Source organism: Solea senegalensis, linkage group LG5, assembly GCF_019176455.1.
Source record: "Solea senegalensis isolate Sse05_10M linkage group LG5, IFAPA_SoseM_1, whole genome shotgun sequence".
Lineage (NCBI taxonomy): Eukaryota > Metazoa > Chordata > Actinopteri > Pleuronectiformes > Soleidae > Solea > Solea senegalensis.
Genome location: NC_058025.1, coordinates 7,202,066 through 7,216,832, shown reverse-complemented (window position 1 = coordinate 7,216,832; position 14,767 = coordinate 7,202,066). Strand labels below are relative to the sequence as shown.

Sequence of the window (14,767 nt, the reverse complement as noted above, 5' to 3'; positions counted from 1 at the left end):
AATTATGACAGCACAACTACCAACGATCAAACACTCTATTTATTTACAATGAGTAACAATAAACAGCATTCAAACACAACATATTTTTCAAAATGTGGAAAAACAAAAAACAAGTTCACAGTATAAGAAAACAAGGTAAAATAAACCAATCAAGTAAGAAATGTTTTAAAATAAAAAATAATATCAAAATAAATAGGTATGTAATAAGGGAGAATCACTTTTCTTGGAAGAGATTTGTGTAGAGATTAACAGTTTTAATACTCTTATTCACACAGACAGATTTGAAATGTTAATATTATCTTTGAATTCCATCAGAAAACCTATGAAATTAGGGGAGAAATTTGACACAGAATCGGCAAGCCAACAACAAAATCAACCTCACACCACTTATGTTCAAAGTACATCATAACACAGATAGATAATAACTCTAAAGCTGTAAAATAAATGGGATAAAGATTCTCATTTTCATATACACACACACACATAATCCATGACACCAACGTGTCATATCCAACGTGTAGGCAGGGCACGTCGAGATGACGTAAGACGTTCCTGTGACGTTCCTTCCGTTTGATGCACTTCCGCCTCGCACGTGTGTTTACAGAAAATGTGGACGGTCTAGCTAAAGCTAACGTCAGAAAAATCAGCCTGTAAAGTAAACTGAACCTGTGCGTGTGACCGCAGAAACATGGGGAAGCTGAATGTCGTGGTGTTGAGGTATTTGTCTCGTGATGATTTCCGAGTCCTCACAGCGGTAAGTAACGCGATATTTAAGGTCAGCTCTGTGCCAGCTGAGGTAGCGTATGCTAGGCTAACTTCATCATGTATTTGAGCCTGTTAGTGAAACTCTGACTCTGAAGTATATTCACCGTTCAGTCACAATATTAAAACTACTCTTTTAATGTTGCCATTGTCCGTTTGTACCTTTTTTTATTCATAATTATAGTGTTTAAGGAAAACGTGACCATTGAGGAAGCTAAATAGAATTGAGCTATAATTATAATTCATTATTTACACTTGAGGAAAGGGGTTCATAATATGTATTGTTTTAAAATGCTGCTTTGCAATAATGTCATGCTATTGTCTTAACATGTCTCATCTCATGTCAATTAATCAGGGCACTTAACATTACAGTGCATTAGCAATGGTGATAGTATGTTATAATTAGAGAATAGAGGGGTAATAATATCTTATTTCCTTATTAATACTAAACTAATTCCATTGTTATAAATGATCTGGAAACTGCATTTGAAATATGATGCCGTTACCGTAACATTATGTCACTATTTAAACATTATCTTAATAATGTCATATTGTTACTGTACTGTAATGTAAAGTATCACCAATTTATATATTAGCTGTGACAATGTTGGTGCAAGCAGGAGTGAATTTCATCATGATGATATGCTGTTCTGTTCTTATGTTCAGGTTGAGATGGGGATGAAGAACCATGAGATGGTTCCAGTGAGTCTCTTGTCGTCCATCGCAAGCCTCAGACACGGCGGCTGTAATAAGATTCTCAGAGAACTTTGCAAGCACAAGCTCGTAGCCTATGAACACACAAAGAGTAAGGAAGCTAACACCGATACTCGCTCTGTTTCACAGTTGATGATAAAGTTTGTTTTTCTGATGTATCTGTTGATTTCAGCTGTGCAGGGCTACAGGTTAAACTACGGTGGATATGACTACCTTGCACTGAAGACTTTGTGCGCCAGAGAAGTGGTCATTTCTGTTGGAAACCAGATGGGAGTGGGTAAAGAGTCAGGTGAGAAAACATCAATCAGTAGAAAATATTTATATAATCAACTTTTGCTTTATTGTAGTGATTTGGCTGACGTTAACTAAATGATACATGTACATTTTATGTGTTTATATAGTATAAGATGTGATGTTTTTTATTTTCAATCAAGTGTTACATCTTAAAACTTTCATACTTAGTCGTTTGTAAATAGTAGATTTGTTACCTCAAAGTAAACAACAGATTAATTTTTATTCTCAATTCTACTTTTTATCAAGATGGAGGTTGTGACAAAACTGTCTTACTCAAAATCATAAAATAATACTGAAAAAGAAAGAACACAAATAAAATACATGGAATGAAACATTAATAAAATATGTAATATGTTCTCAGGTATAATATTTCGGCACTTCAATGCCAAGTTCACTCTCATTTGCTCTTGTTCTTTGTTCTGCAGACATATATATTGTGGCAGGTCCAAGTGGGGAACAGTATGCGCTGAAGCTTCACAGACTGGGTCGTACATCCTTCAGGAATCTCAAGAACAAGCGAGATTACCACCAACACCGGAAGAACATGTCCTGGCTCTACCTCTCTCGGCTCTCTGCCATGAAGGAGTTTGCCTACATGAAGGTAATGTGATTTATCACAGAAAGTATGTAAATTAAGCATAATAGATAGAAAATGTCATCAAACAGTTCACTTTTATGTGGTGCATCTTTTGAGTTGTCTCCTTATGTTTCAGGCATTGTATGATCGAGGCTTCCCTGTTCCCAAACCTGTGGACTACAACAGACATGCTGTCGTGATGGAGCTCATCAATGGATTTCCCCTGTATGTGAACAACACATTTATCTCTCTTGCTTTAAAATATCACACTGCACTCTTTATTCTCTGACCCGAATAGTGATGTTTGTGTTGTGTGTGTTTCTTCCAGGTGTCAGATTCATGGGCTGCAGGATCCAGAAGCTCTGTACAGTGAGTTCATGGAGCTCATTGTTAAACTTGCCAATCACGGCCTAATTCACGGAGACTTCAATGAATTCAACCTTATGTTGGATGACCAGGATCACATCACTATGATTGATTTCCCTCAGATGGTTTCCACGTCACACCCTAATGCTGAATGGTTTGTGTTTTTACCACAAAGTTGAAAATTGGTGGTTAAAATGTTTTTAAAACAAACAAAAGGTGTAAATGTTGAACACTTCTCCACTTTTTGTTTCAGGTATTTTGATCGTGACGTGAAATGTATCAGAGATTTCTTTGCAAAGCGGTACAATTACGAGAGCGAGCTCTTTCCAACCTTCAAAGACATCAGGTAACTCCTATTTTCATTCGCCATGACATACAAATAAGCGTTCATACAATATTTCTATATTTTGCTGTGTTTGAAAGGCTCTTACAGTGATTATATCTATGGATTTCTACCATTAAGTTTCTTGCCAAATTTGATGCCTATCAAACAAACCGCGTGATAGATATGTCATTAACAGTTAGACTTTTTTAGAGTACTATTTTAAATGCTGACATTTAAGTTGACTTTGAAGTCTTACTTTGTCTCCTCATGGTTCGTTCCTACAGGCGGTCGTGTTCTCTGGACGTTGAGGTGTCAGCTAGTGGCTTCACCAAAGATATGGAGAGAGATGGTGCATTGCTTCACCCAGCAGGACCAGAGGGAGAGGAAGATGATGAAGAGGATGGTGAAGATGAAGAGACAACAGACGAAGAAATAGAAGGAGAAGATGAGAGTGTGGACATGGAGGAATATAAACATGCAATGCAAGAACTAGAGGGTCTGAAGATCAGTGACACACATACAGACAGAGAAGAAGAGGAGGAGGAGCAGCAGCAGGAGGAGTATGATGAAGAGCAGCAGCAGCAGGAGGAGGATGACGAGAGTGAAAACCCGACAGAACAAAAAGAGACTGAAACGGCACCTGCTGCAATCGGTGATCTAAATGCACAAAATGACTTGGAGGAAGAGCTGAAGGAAGCAGAGGATGAGTGTCCAGAGCTGTCAGACATTTCTGCCGCCAACAAAGAATTCAAACCATTCAGGTAATGGAAAGTTAAAACGTCCAAATAAAGCCCATTTGATAAGATTATGTTTTTAGATTTGAACACTCCATTGGCAACTCTGGTACTGAGCAGATTTCTTTTTAAGTCTTAATAAGGAGAGTTTGGTAGCTGGAGAAGTAGTTTGTACATTTCAGAGATGCAAACATTTGACAAAAATGTAGTGTGTTTTGTGTCAAATTAAGCAGGATTGTTAAACATTTAACTATACAATGGCAGGGCTCTAACTAATGATTATTTCCATAATCTATTAAACTATTGATTATTTTTCTGTTAATCATTCAGTTGGATTGTCCAGAAAGTGGATAAAATGTCATTTACTATTTTCTAAACTTCAAAATTTCTAATTTTGACCTCAAAATGATTTATCACAGATTCACAGCTTGTTTTGTTTTTTTTGGTAAAATTGTACCATTTTAGTAAAAGTCACCACTGGTGTTTCTTCTCCCCTGCAGAGACTCAGACAGTCTTCTACACATGGCAGAACACAGGAGGAGGCGGACAGACAGTGAGGCCACAATGGGCAGCACAGGGAGCTGCTCTACTATACCCCCAGTAAGTTAAACACACACACACCTGTCTGCACTTGAGTGTATAATACAGTACATCTAAAAAGTACAAACACTGATTTGACCCGTGAACATACACAGACTGGCCAAAAAAAATCACACACCTATGTTTTTGGTGGACTGCCTTTTACTTCGATAAGCTTATGCTATGTCACGTTTATTTTAATGCACTTTATTTTGCCAAGAGCTTGTCTTTATGATTGGACTGATATATATTGAATAACCACCAGGGAGCGACTCCGCTTGTCTGCTAGACGTCATCAAATTGAATGGAAGTCAACCGCTTTATTGCTACTTTCAGGTCTTCTTCAATAGAAGATGATGTCACTTGTGTAAATTATGTTCCCATTTGGAGGTAATAAGTGACACATGAATAGACACCAGTGTGATTGACAGGTAGTATCCAGGACCCTGGTTGCAGGTGACGTCTGAGCTCCCATTTGCAAAACCTTGTAGACTTACAAAATCACAGTCTACAGGGAGCTTCATATTCTTCATATCTGTGGTGGCCAGTCCATGTGTGAAAATTAATGTGCATGCTCCCTGAACCATCAATTTGAGCTCAATGAATCCTGGCATTGTAATCTCTGAATATGTCTGAAAAACCTGGTCGGTCAGTGTATTTAGGTTCTCAGGTGACCTGAAGCAACCTCAGATCATAACACTGCCCTCACAGGTTTGTACAGTAGGCAGTAAACAACCAGGAAGTGTGTAACTATTTGGACATTTCACCACACGCTGTAGCAGAGGAAACATGTTTATGTAAGGATGAGTGTGCCCTTTCAGAGACAGATAATGAGTACATTCCTCTGTAGTGACCTGTTGCTCTTGTTGTTTGTGCTGCAGGAGGTGGTCCGTCAGAAGGTGCGGAGGCAGCTCACCAAACAGCAGAAGGCAGCACAGAGGAGACGTCTGCAGAAGGGAGAGGCCAACTTGGTGACCAAATCCAGGAGGGAGAACCAAAATAACATCAAGTCTAGTATGGAGAGCGCCTCTTTCTGGGGATAAACAGGACTCCGGTGATGGACGGATGGAATTCATGTCAGCCTGCTTTTTGTTTGGTTAATTTCGCATGTCACATGGTTCCACACGATGATCAGTGAAAAAAGGACTTTTGCAAAAGCTGTTGTTGGAAAAAAAGGAGATAATGATGACTAAACTGAGAACATGCAGAAGTGAAACCAGAGAGATCCTGTCTGTTTTTCTCTAGTAGCCTTTCCTTTTTGAGCTGCTACTGTTCTTTACACATGTCAATATAATGATGATATAATGTGGTTAATTATTAACCACACTTTCACTTTCATAATAATTAAACCATTTATGGTATATTTTACTGCTTAGCTTTGTTTTTTGTCCAAAATAATGGTCAATGTCATACTCATTCTGTGTCCACTGCTGAAAGTCATAGTGTGTAAATATTACGTGTGTAAATATGTGTGTATTCAAATCATTGTCAAATGAGTTCACACATTGCTGATTAAGTCTATCAGCTCCACATGACTCTCTCTTTGTTTCTCAGTATAGCTGTGTTAAGGTCTTGTACCGCCTGGCGACATTCCCCCACTGCACACAGGAAGTGGTTGCTTTTATGTTGCAGCAAACGGAGGCAACAACGACAACATGGAAATGGTAAAGCAAGAAACAAACAGGTATTGAGTTACTGAAAACACGAAAACACCCACAGCAGTTTAATAAGACGAGTGCCCCTTGTTCCACCTGCTCTGGCGCTGTAGACACACAAAAGCTCCTTCAGTGAAGTCTTGTAGTATTGCAGAACCTCAGACGAACGACTCGGCAAACAATTAATGTCGCAATATTTCTGTACATGAACGGGCAGAAAAATAGCATCGACCACAAACGTCACCAAAAGTTACTCACTGCGGCTTTAAGATCCAGAGCAGGCGGTTTGGGGAAGAGCTTTCATTTATGCAAAACTGCCTTTCAACTATTCTCCCAACTATTATGGTGGTTTGAATAGCGAGTTACCCTCACCCTCTCATCAGCCAGTCAAAACAGGGGAGACGGACAAGCATGTGGGAACCTAAATGCTCAACAACACACCCAATACGTTTCCCATGAAAAGGGGATGTATACCCATTCGCTCGCTCTTTCACTGGGTTTTTATTTTTTTGTAAAGCGCGGGAGACATGTAAAAGATGAGTGAGGGAGTGGAGAACTCGGTAGCTAAAGAAACCGCTTGTTTTTGTCAGTATTTGGTTCATTTATGTGTAAGAGGCTTTGAGAGAGTGAATGAATTCAGACTCGGAACAATGGCCTTTCATATTGAAGAGGATGAATGGAGCTCAGACCCTGGACTTGGTGTGTGAAGTCAAAAATGGCCCACTCCCCCACAAGTTTTAGACACACATGTTGGGTAACGTTGATTCTTTACTTCCTGGGGTGGGGAAAAGGCACATACTTGCATACTGGACTTCTCTCTGAACAGTTCATTATTTTAACGTTCCTCAAGGTGGTACATGTGGTTCAGTTTGCCAACTTACTCCAGGTCTTCAGCTATTCAACTCTGTTCAGGGATTAGCCAGCTGCAAGGCCTGGAAGGAGGGGCTCAGCATTCCTGCTCTGCACCTCTGTGTGTGTGTGTGTGTATGTGTAGAAAGAGTGGGGGGCCCTCTGAGCTAATTGGCAGTGAGGGTGACAAAGGTGGTCTCCTTCAAAAGAGATCCTGTTGAGATGTTCACATACAGAGGAGAAGGCCGAGGGAGAGGAGGAGTGCAGTGAAGGAGAGTGATGGGGCTTTCAGATTTCTGAGTTCATTTCTTAGCTGTGATGATGATGATGACGCCGGTGGCCGCTGATGTCTGGTGGACAAGCGAGAGAGGACGGACTGTGTTTCAGGACGCCATGGACGTAGTAACCAGTGCAGAGGATGAATAAAGTGAACGTTGAGGAGAGCATCATGTCGTGCCTGTCGCAGAGCGAGACTGACAGCATCCCCAACGACTGTAAGTAACTGAAAAATAACACGTGGGAAAAAAGGGATACAACTGTTTTCTCACAACTTTGTTACATTTCTTGTAAATGACAAAGAATCCAAGTTTTCCCTGCAAGCATAAAATGCACTGTAGTAAAAAAAAAAAAAGTGCAGGACACAGGAAATGTTTGAAACCTAATATGGTGCAAGAAAAAGTGCAGATCTGTACTATTTAAAGAAGGGTGGTTCCCTTCCTTTTCTGAATGCTGCTAAAATAAACACTGCCTGCAACGACGTTCTGTGTGCAGTGAACGTGGTGGCCATGCTCCACAACTTCTGGGAGCAGAAGCAGAAGAGTCCGCCGAGTGATTCCTTCAGTGAGTCGGACGGTTCTGTTGGACACGCAGCTGTCCACACAGAGAGCTTACTGTTGTACGAATCTGCTCCGTCCCCTGGTCCACCCTACGTCTGCTATGTCACGCTTCCGGGAGGAAGCTGCTTTGGTAACTATAAGGTGTGTTTGTCATCAACGTTCCTGAATTTTGGAATTGTAAAAGGCCTATGCTGACCTAAAAGATTATAGAACATACGGTACACTAGTTATCCATGATGTGCTGTTGATCACATCACCACCATGGTGTGAGCACACACAGGAGACCAAAAGTAAAAGTGTGACGTTTTGATGCATGAAATACAGGATGGAAACTGAAACATCCAGGGATGCAACAATTAATGGATCAATTCCCAAAATATTCAAACAATTTGATTTTAACAGTTTGAATTTGTTTTTTTTATGGAAGAACTCAAAACAAGTTGTCTGACTTCAGCTTTTTAAACGTGAATATTATTCGCGTTCATATGCTGAAAAAAAGTCATTATTTTAAATTCAGGAAAACACTGATTGATATTTTACACCAGTTTCTGTATTTTATTGCCATAACATCTAAGTAGATTAATGAAGAAAATGATAAACCAAGTCATTGTTTCTAAAAAATATAATCCCTGTAAACCTATAACATGTAAATAACAGCAAAATGTATTTTCCAAATCAAGCAATTAACTATTTAATGTTCAAAATCAGCAACTGGTCTTTCATTTATTTATTATTTCTCAGTTGGATTAGGGTATGGTGAGAAATGGGTAGAAATATATTATGTTTAGATAAACTCTTAGGTAATCTCGTGATAATCTTTGTTTTTGCTCCTATTTTAACTTAACATTTTGCTCAAATAAATTGATTAGCAACCTGTGAAACCTGAAGCACATTAATTTTGTCCAACTATTTATTTATTTGCCCTTCCTTTTTTTTAATTTAATGTTACATTTCTAACAATCATGGTGATGGTGCTGAGAAATATTTGCCCAAAACAAGTTACATTTAAAAAAAAACAAAAAACATTTAAGTTTGTACTGAAGTTATTCAAAGGTTGATACTTTCACACCATTCAGCATCTCTCCCTCTCTCACACACACACACACACACTTTTAAATTTGTCTTAAATTGATGTTGTTCCATTTGAATCCCATGATGCCTCTCAATGGGGCTCATTGTGACCCAGATAGCAGCCCCAGCTCAGAGCAGGCATGTGATTGGTTATCTGTGAATGCCTCTAATATCCACATCTCATTGTGATTTCAGTTCTGATCCCATGATTAGCTGTAGTGGAGTGTAAAATCAACTTAAATGTCGGAGTCTGTGCTCACACACGTCAGCAGACCCTGAAATGTCCTGTTTAAAGTGACCTTTTCAAACAATGTTGCTGCCGTTCTGCATTCTTATTCAAGACGCTGTATCCTCTGTGTTTGTGCTCAGGTGTGCGAAACTCAGGCGGAGGCTCGGAGGGACGCCGCGCGCGTGGCTCTGATGAACTCTCTCGTGAACGAGCTGCCGTGTCGACGCATCGACGCGCAGTTCATCGCTCAGAGTTTGCAGCAGGCGACCGCAGACAGTGCTGTGAGTGTGAGACCGCGTCACCACGTACACTATTGCTCTGTAATACAGTGCAGACTGTATTTGACCTGCACTGTTGTCTCTGTAAAGGTCTCAATAGAAGATGCCTGTGATTCAAGCACCAGTATAGGAACGTACAGCTTCCTCCTCCACTCCTACATAGGAAGGACGATGCTGGAGTTCCAGGTAAAACATAACAACAACAGCTTATATCAAAAACCATCGTGAGTCATGTGGCAATTGTGTGAACGACAGACTTTATTTACTCGAGCCAGACTCTGTAAAGGGCTTCTTTGTGGCTGGGATTCTCTATTTATAGTAGTTTACCCCAAAATGAAAGCATCATTAAGCCAAACATAACACAAACTCACTGGGTGGGAATTCCAGCACACACTGTTATTGTTTCACCCTTATTATCCCCTATCCCATCCCACACTCATGGTATGAAACACTTAATATTTCTGCCTTTGTGTAAATAAGCATCTGTCGGCAGACAGAGGGTTATTAGTTAAGGGGAAATGGGTTCATTATCCCTCTTAAGTAACACTCATAAAGATGGAATGCGTCCAAGTAACACACACATACACCTCCACATGTGCAAATGTTCACTCACTGTCACACCTTTGTAAAGGTCTACACACACACAGCCGTGCAGATTTCCAGTGCTTTGTATAACAACAGGTGGAGGAAGTAGAAAACAGTTTTGTCGAAGCGTGATCACAAACAAAAGCGCGAGGCAAACGCACAGCAGTGCAAGTATATGGACTTCAACCCCCAGACGTGTCACATTTTCCACCTGTGGCTCACTAGATCAATTTCAGTTAATGTACAGACTCTGTGTTTAACACTAATGTCACAGACTCTTTAACATATGGCAGCCGCTCAGTGAGGCAGCGTTTTATAACTCAGGATGAAACTGGCCTGGTCGTGCAAAGGTTTACATTATCTTTACAAACCAATCATCTGCAGTTTAGACGTGCGTTCATGTAATATCCACATCATGTGTTATCTTTGTCAGTCGTATGTACACAAAGCGAGGTTCTTGGGTTTGTTCCTCGAGTCGTGACTGTCGGAGTCACACACTTTGTGTCTCACTCTCACCCAATTTCTCCTGCTCCCCTCTCCCCCCCCATGCAGGAGATGATGACAGTTTTCCAGCTGTTGCACTGGAACGGGACGCTGAAAGCACTGAGGAAGAAAAAGTATTCTCGAAAGGTACCCGGGGAATTGCCAAGGATTTGATTCATTCATTGATTATTTTTTTGTTATTGTGTCATGCAGAGAAAATATGCCCAGCGCAGTTGTGTTTACAAAACCAAAATATACAGACCAGCAAACCAGATCATAGAACATAAATTACTCATATTAAACAAATAACCTTCTTGGAATTCTTTCCCAGGTTTTAGACACATAGGTAACAAATGTACAGAGCAGTGGTTCTCAAACTTTTTACACCAAGTATCACCTGAGAAAATATTGAAGTAACACCATTATCACCAACGTTGAGATACAGTGGAATAAATAGGTCGAGTAAAGTCAGCTACAGACTTTTCACAGGAGGCAGATTTATTCCCGATAAGTTAATTTGCTCTCTCATCATCCTCCTCTTCCTCACATATACTTCACACACTGGTATAGTGACATTAGATTAAGATGGAGCGAGCGATAAGGTGATTCTAATTCTTATTATGTAATTTTAATGTATGTTATTTGTTTCATTTTCTATGCACTAGAGGTAGAACAGTATTTCTGATTTTTCAGATATAAGTACCACCAGAGGAGGCTTGTGTATCACTGGCGGTACACCTACCACAGTTTGAGAACCATGGGTATAGACATTAAACTTAAAGAGCCATTCCATTCTGTCATCATCAGTGCACCCAAATATTTCTAATATTATATTTTTAAATCATCACGATGAGGATAATACAAGAGAAAGTGCGACTCGTTCTCAATTTCATCTAATTCACATAATTAACACAACTTATTTATTTATTTGAAAACGCTGTATAGTCACAATTTTGGCCTTAAAAGCACATTGTGTAAGATTTAGCAACTTGAGTGGTGAAGTTACATGTCGTTGCCTAATATCCTTCCCTTGAAGCACCTATATCGGCTTCCGTTAGCATCAAAATGTATCCCATTATGTGCTATTATAAAAACATGGTGGTCCAAAATGCCGGCCTCCATAAAGCTGACCTGGCTCCAGATATAAAAGGGGGCAACAAAAACAACAACAACAGTACAATCAGGTGATTGTGTACTTATAAAACATAAAGTATTTTACACATTGGACCTTTAAAAAAATGTCCTCTTGCCATTTTTTTCTCATTGTGCTCATGTTGCATCATAAGGTGACTGCTGCTCATTCTCTTTGTTGCGTCGCAGAGTGTAATCGCCTACTACTCTCAGCGAGGCCTCGACGAGTACATGCGCAGCAGCATGGCTCTGGATTGGCTCGTACGGGAACAGAGGACGCCGGGTCAGCTCGGGGAGGAGCTGCAGGTGGCGCAGAGGGAGCTGGTGCTGGCCAGGCGTCAGGGCGTGGAGCTGCGATACCACAAGGAAAAGACGGAGATCCTCTCCCTGGCTCTGAGTCAAGCGTACATGCACGCACCTGAGGCGCCGAGCCAGACGCAGAGTCACACTCACAAACATGCACAACTTCCTTTACACACGTTCCACAGCCAGAAAACAGAGGTCCGGATTACACCACCCTGCACCCCGTCACCGACCCTCCGTAAAAACACAGAATGTCAAACCTCTGGCAAACACATGGCCTCCAACAATCCTTCCCCCTGCTCACAGCACACATATGGACACGAAGACTGAAGCAGCATCAAGTACAGAATTAAAAATAAATGGACTACAAAAGGTACACATACTGAGACATGATAAACACGGCTTGGTGGTACTTTCCTGCATTTTTATATACTTTATTTCGACGTTTATTGATTAATTTCTGTATTTTTACATGTTTTTTCATTGTATTTCTGTGTCTGTATGTTAAGGTATCAGGTACAAAATGTCTGCTAATGTTACACCGGCACTAACACTAAAAAATAATAAAAGCAAAGAAGGTTCAACGTGTCATTCTTCAGTGAAGTTTATTGTCTTAACTCACAGAGTTTTACTTCAGAACAACTGTTGCCATGAAGTGAAATATTATGCTAATTCAATAAAGTCAGCGTGGGAAATCATGTTTAGGTTCAAATATAAACAGATATGTCTCTCAGTGAGGCGTGGAAGGCACTTTTTGCCTCGGTTTCTTGTCCGTTACTCTTTGTGTCTGTTGTACGATGTCCTTGTAGTCCTGGATGAACATCTTGATCTAATGGAGAGAATAAAGCACGGTTAGTTCGGGTTATTTTCTATGATCCATCAGGGTTGTTTGTCAGAACACGTACCTTGTACAGCTGTTTCTCTGTGTCATTCATATTTTCACCTTCTTCTGCTTCTAACGTGTCACTTGTCATTTCGTAAAGGTTCAGTGTCGCCATCTTTATCTGTCCCAGGAGAAGCGTTTTCTTTGCAGCAGTTTCCTGAATGTGGTTCCACTTCCGTTCCTGTGTGAAAAGTGGAACATCTGAATTTCATACAGAACATGTTGGTTGAACATCTGAGCAACATCTGATGTGGTCTGTGACTCCGGATCGTGTGTGGTTACCCAGGTAAGAGCTTCAGAGCGCGTCTCCTCCATTCTTTTCTGGAGCTGGGACAGCTGATTGTTCTTCTGCAGCAGCATCAGGTTGTGCTGGTCGTCCAGTGTCGCCGCCTGTTTTCTCTGCTGGTCAACCTGCTCCTGTGCTTCTCTCTCCCTCTGACAGAGCTGCTCTCTCAGGTGGAGCTGACTCTCCAGATGATCTGCGAGCAGCTCTGCATCTTTGAACTGTGACATACACACAGAAAGGCAGAGAGGGACTATTGTATAAGTCATTATCAAAAGATATGGGTCAATCCACTGTCATGGTGACTTCTGTCATAGTTGTTTCTGTGTTTATTCTCGTACATGCACTGTGAAAATATCTTCTAAACAATGTTCCTATGTCGTGTTAAAATGCTCACATCCACCTACCTTAGTCATATTCACCACCTGCTCCATGATGTGCTGGTACACGGTGTGTTTCTGCACCTGATGACGCAGCTTGTGTTTCCCGTGTGTCAGTTGGGCCGTCTCCTCCTGTAACCTCTCGATCTGCTCGCTCTTCTGAACCACCTCGTTCCTCTCCCTCTTTGCTTTTGCTACAGTTTTAGCAGCGTCTTCATCCTACTCACATGCACACAGACGGATTTTTAGGCAGTTTGGCGTGTGTGAGATGTGGTGACTTAATCTACGTACCTTGAGAAATGTATCAAAGCTCGAGTGTAACTGCTGTGCTTTCTCCTGGTCCTTGTGCAGCTCCTCCATGCACTTGTGCAAATGCTCTAACTTCTAAATAAAAACAACAACATTTTAAGTATGTCACATAATATGTATCTCATAATTTTTTAGACCCCACATCACATAAAATTGAGGAATAATTTTATTCTCTAAATATCTCAGTAGTGTTGAGCTTAAGTAATTTGGTTTTATTTTGTAGTTGAAGATTTGTTCTTTTAGTGCACATTTGCTTAGGGCCCCATAAAGGCTTAGGCCGGCACTGGATGTATGTATAATCTGTCCTTGTTTACATGTGTTTCTGAAGTGTTTCCCTGATGCAGGAGATTATTGAATGTATGTCATGTGTCAATCATATTATTATATTATTATTATGAGCCAGGTGTTGCCTGACAAAAAGCACATTTAGTTAGTGGGACGAGGAGAATCTGTGACATTCCTTACATGACAATTTAAAAATGTTTTATGTATTTCTTTTGTTCACGTACCAGTTCACGCTTCTGTAAAGCTGATCTCAGTTCTTCATCCTCCTGACGTTTCTTCTGTACTTCAAAGATCGCAGCGCTTTTTTCAAGCGCTTCTGTCAGCACAGAGCTGGACACACGCGCACACACACACATACATGCTGGTTTTACATTCTTTGTGTGGACACTCCCTAATCATCACAATTAAATGCCTAACAACCCTCTAACCTAAATCCAATTCTAACCCTAACCCTTACACCAGGTCTTGATCCTGAAAAAGGCCGTTAAAGTTGTGTGGACCAGCAAAAATGTCCTCACAAAGATAGGTTTGTTTGGTCCACAAAGACATGTACTCACACACACAGGACACAGCAGAGAGTTGTTAGTGTCACACTGATGATCTCCGCTCTTCTGGAACTCACCGTGAAAGCTGCTGTTCACTGATCACTGCAGGCACACTCATGACTCTGTGAGGTTATTATTCCATTCACTGTTCCAACTTTTCCTTGTGTTTCGTTCACTGAAGTTCGTCTTCAAACTTTCTGTGTGCGCGAGCGCGCAGCGTCCCTCCCTCTCGTTTCTATGGAAACCCAAACTGTAGTCGTTAAAGGTGCAATCCGCCAATCAGCACCAAATATTAATACAAACTGTATATA

General features: G+C 40.7%; 3 protein-coding genes across 5 annotated transcripts; 2 read left to right on the top strand and 1 right to left on the bottom strand.

The window, feature by feature from the left end:
- Positions 1 to 566: 566 nt before the first annotated feature.
- On the top strand, positions 567 to 5,719 carry riok2 (RIO kinase 2 (yeast)). The gene is made up of 10 exons (XM_044026603.1): positions 567 to 754; positions 1,429 to 1,567; positions 1,649 to 1,765; positions 2,196 to 2,371; positions 2,484 to 2,572; positions 2,676 to 2,867; positions 2,967 to 3,059; positions 3,323 to 3,799; positions 4,273 to 4,372; positions 5,233 to 5,719. Exons 1-10 carry the CDS (start codon positions 689 to 691, stop codon positions 5,392 to 5,394), a joined length of 1,611 nt encoding a protein of 536 aa, XP_043882538.1. The 5' UTR covers positions 567 to 688; the 3' UTR covers positions 5,395 to 5,719.
- A 700-nt stretch (positions 5,720 to 6,419) lies between these two features.
- LOC122769773 (protein limb expression 1-like) lies at positions 6,420 to 12,362 on the top strand. The gene is made up of 6 exons (XM_044026604.1): positions 6,420 to 7,349; positions 7,627 to 7,832; positions 9,132 to 9,272; positions 9,360 to 9,455; positions 10,407 to 10,484; positions 11,658 to 12,362. Exons 1-6 carry the CDS (start codon positions 7,274 to 7,276, stop codon positions 12,099 to 12,101), a joined length of 1,041 nt encoding a protein of 346 aa, XP_043882539.1. The 5' UTR covers positions 6,420 to 7,273; the 3' UTR covers positions 12,102 to 12,362.
- Positions 12,358 to 14,681, bottom strand: cfap73 (cilia and flagella associated protein 73). Of its 3 annotated transcripts, none has more exons than XM_044026605.1 (7): positions 14,534 to 14,681; positions 14,136 to 14,241; positions 13,609 to 13,701; positions 13,345 to 13,536; positions 12,937 to 13,158; positions 12,677 to 12,835; positions 12,358 to 12,600 (listed from the first exon to the last, which is right to left on the bottom strand). In XM_044026605.1, exons 1-7 carry the CDS (start codon positions 14,572 to 14,574, stop codon positions 12,502 to 12,504), a joined length of 912 nt encoding a protein of 303 aa, XP_043882540.1. In that variant the 5' UTR covers positions 14,575 to 14,681; the 3' UTR covers positions 12,358 to 12,501. The 3 variants fall into 3 exon arrangements, with proteins under 3 accessions (XP_043882540.1, XP_043882543.1, XP_043882541.1); XM_044026608.1 differs by having other exon boundaries at positions 12,715 to 12,835; XM_044026606.1 differs by having other exon boundaries at positions 13,609 to 13,698.
- Positions 14,682 to 14,767: the final 86 nt, after the last annotated feature.

What these genes read in the sequence shown, in the direction of transcription:
- riok2 (XM_044026603.1), top strand. Translation starts at nt 689, where the DNA reads ATGGGGAAGCTGAATGTCGTGGTGTTGAGGTATTTGTCTCGTGATGAT. An exon ending in AGGAGTTTGCCTACATGAAG is followed by an intron (nt 2,372 to 2,483) that starts GTAATGTGATTT and finishes CTTATGTTTCAG; the next exon opens with GCATTGTATGATCGAGGCTT. An exon ending in CCAACCTTCAAAGACATCAG is followed by an intron (nt 3,060 to 3,322) that starts GTAACTCCTATT and finishes TCGTTCCTACAG; the next exon opens with GCGGTCGTGTTCTCTGGACG.
- LOC122769773 (XM_044026604.1), top strand. Translation starts at nt 7,274, where the DNA reads ATGAATAAAGTGAACGTTGAGGAGAGCATCATGTCGTGCCTGTCGCAG. An exon ending in TGACAGCATCCCCAACGACT is followed by an intron (nt 7,350 to 7,626) that starts GTAAGTAACTGA and finishes TTCTGTGTGCAG; the next exon opens with TGAACGTGGTGGCCATGCTC. An exon ending in GCTGCTTTGGTAACTATAAG is followed by an intron (nt 7,833 to 9,131) that starts GTGTGTTTGTCA and finishes GTTTGTGCTCAG; the next exon opens with GTGTGCGAAACTCAGGCGGA.
- cfap73 (XM_044026605.1), bottom strand. Translation starts at nt 14,574, where the DNA reads ATGAGTGTGCCTGCAGTGATCAGTGAACAGCAGCTTTCACG. An exon ending in AGTGAACAGCAGCTTTCACG is followed by an intron (nt 14,242 to 14,533) that starts GTGAGTTCCAGA and finishes GCGTGTGTCCAG; the next exon opens with CTCTGTGCTGACAGAAGCGC. An exon ending in GCTTTGATACATTTCTCAAG is followed by an intron (nt 13,537 to 13,608) that starts GTACGTAGATTA and finishes GCATGTGAGTAG; the next exon opens with GATGAAGACGCTGCTAAAAC.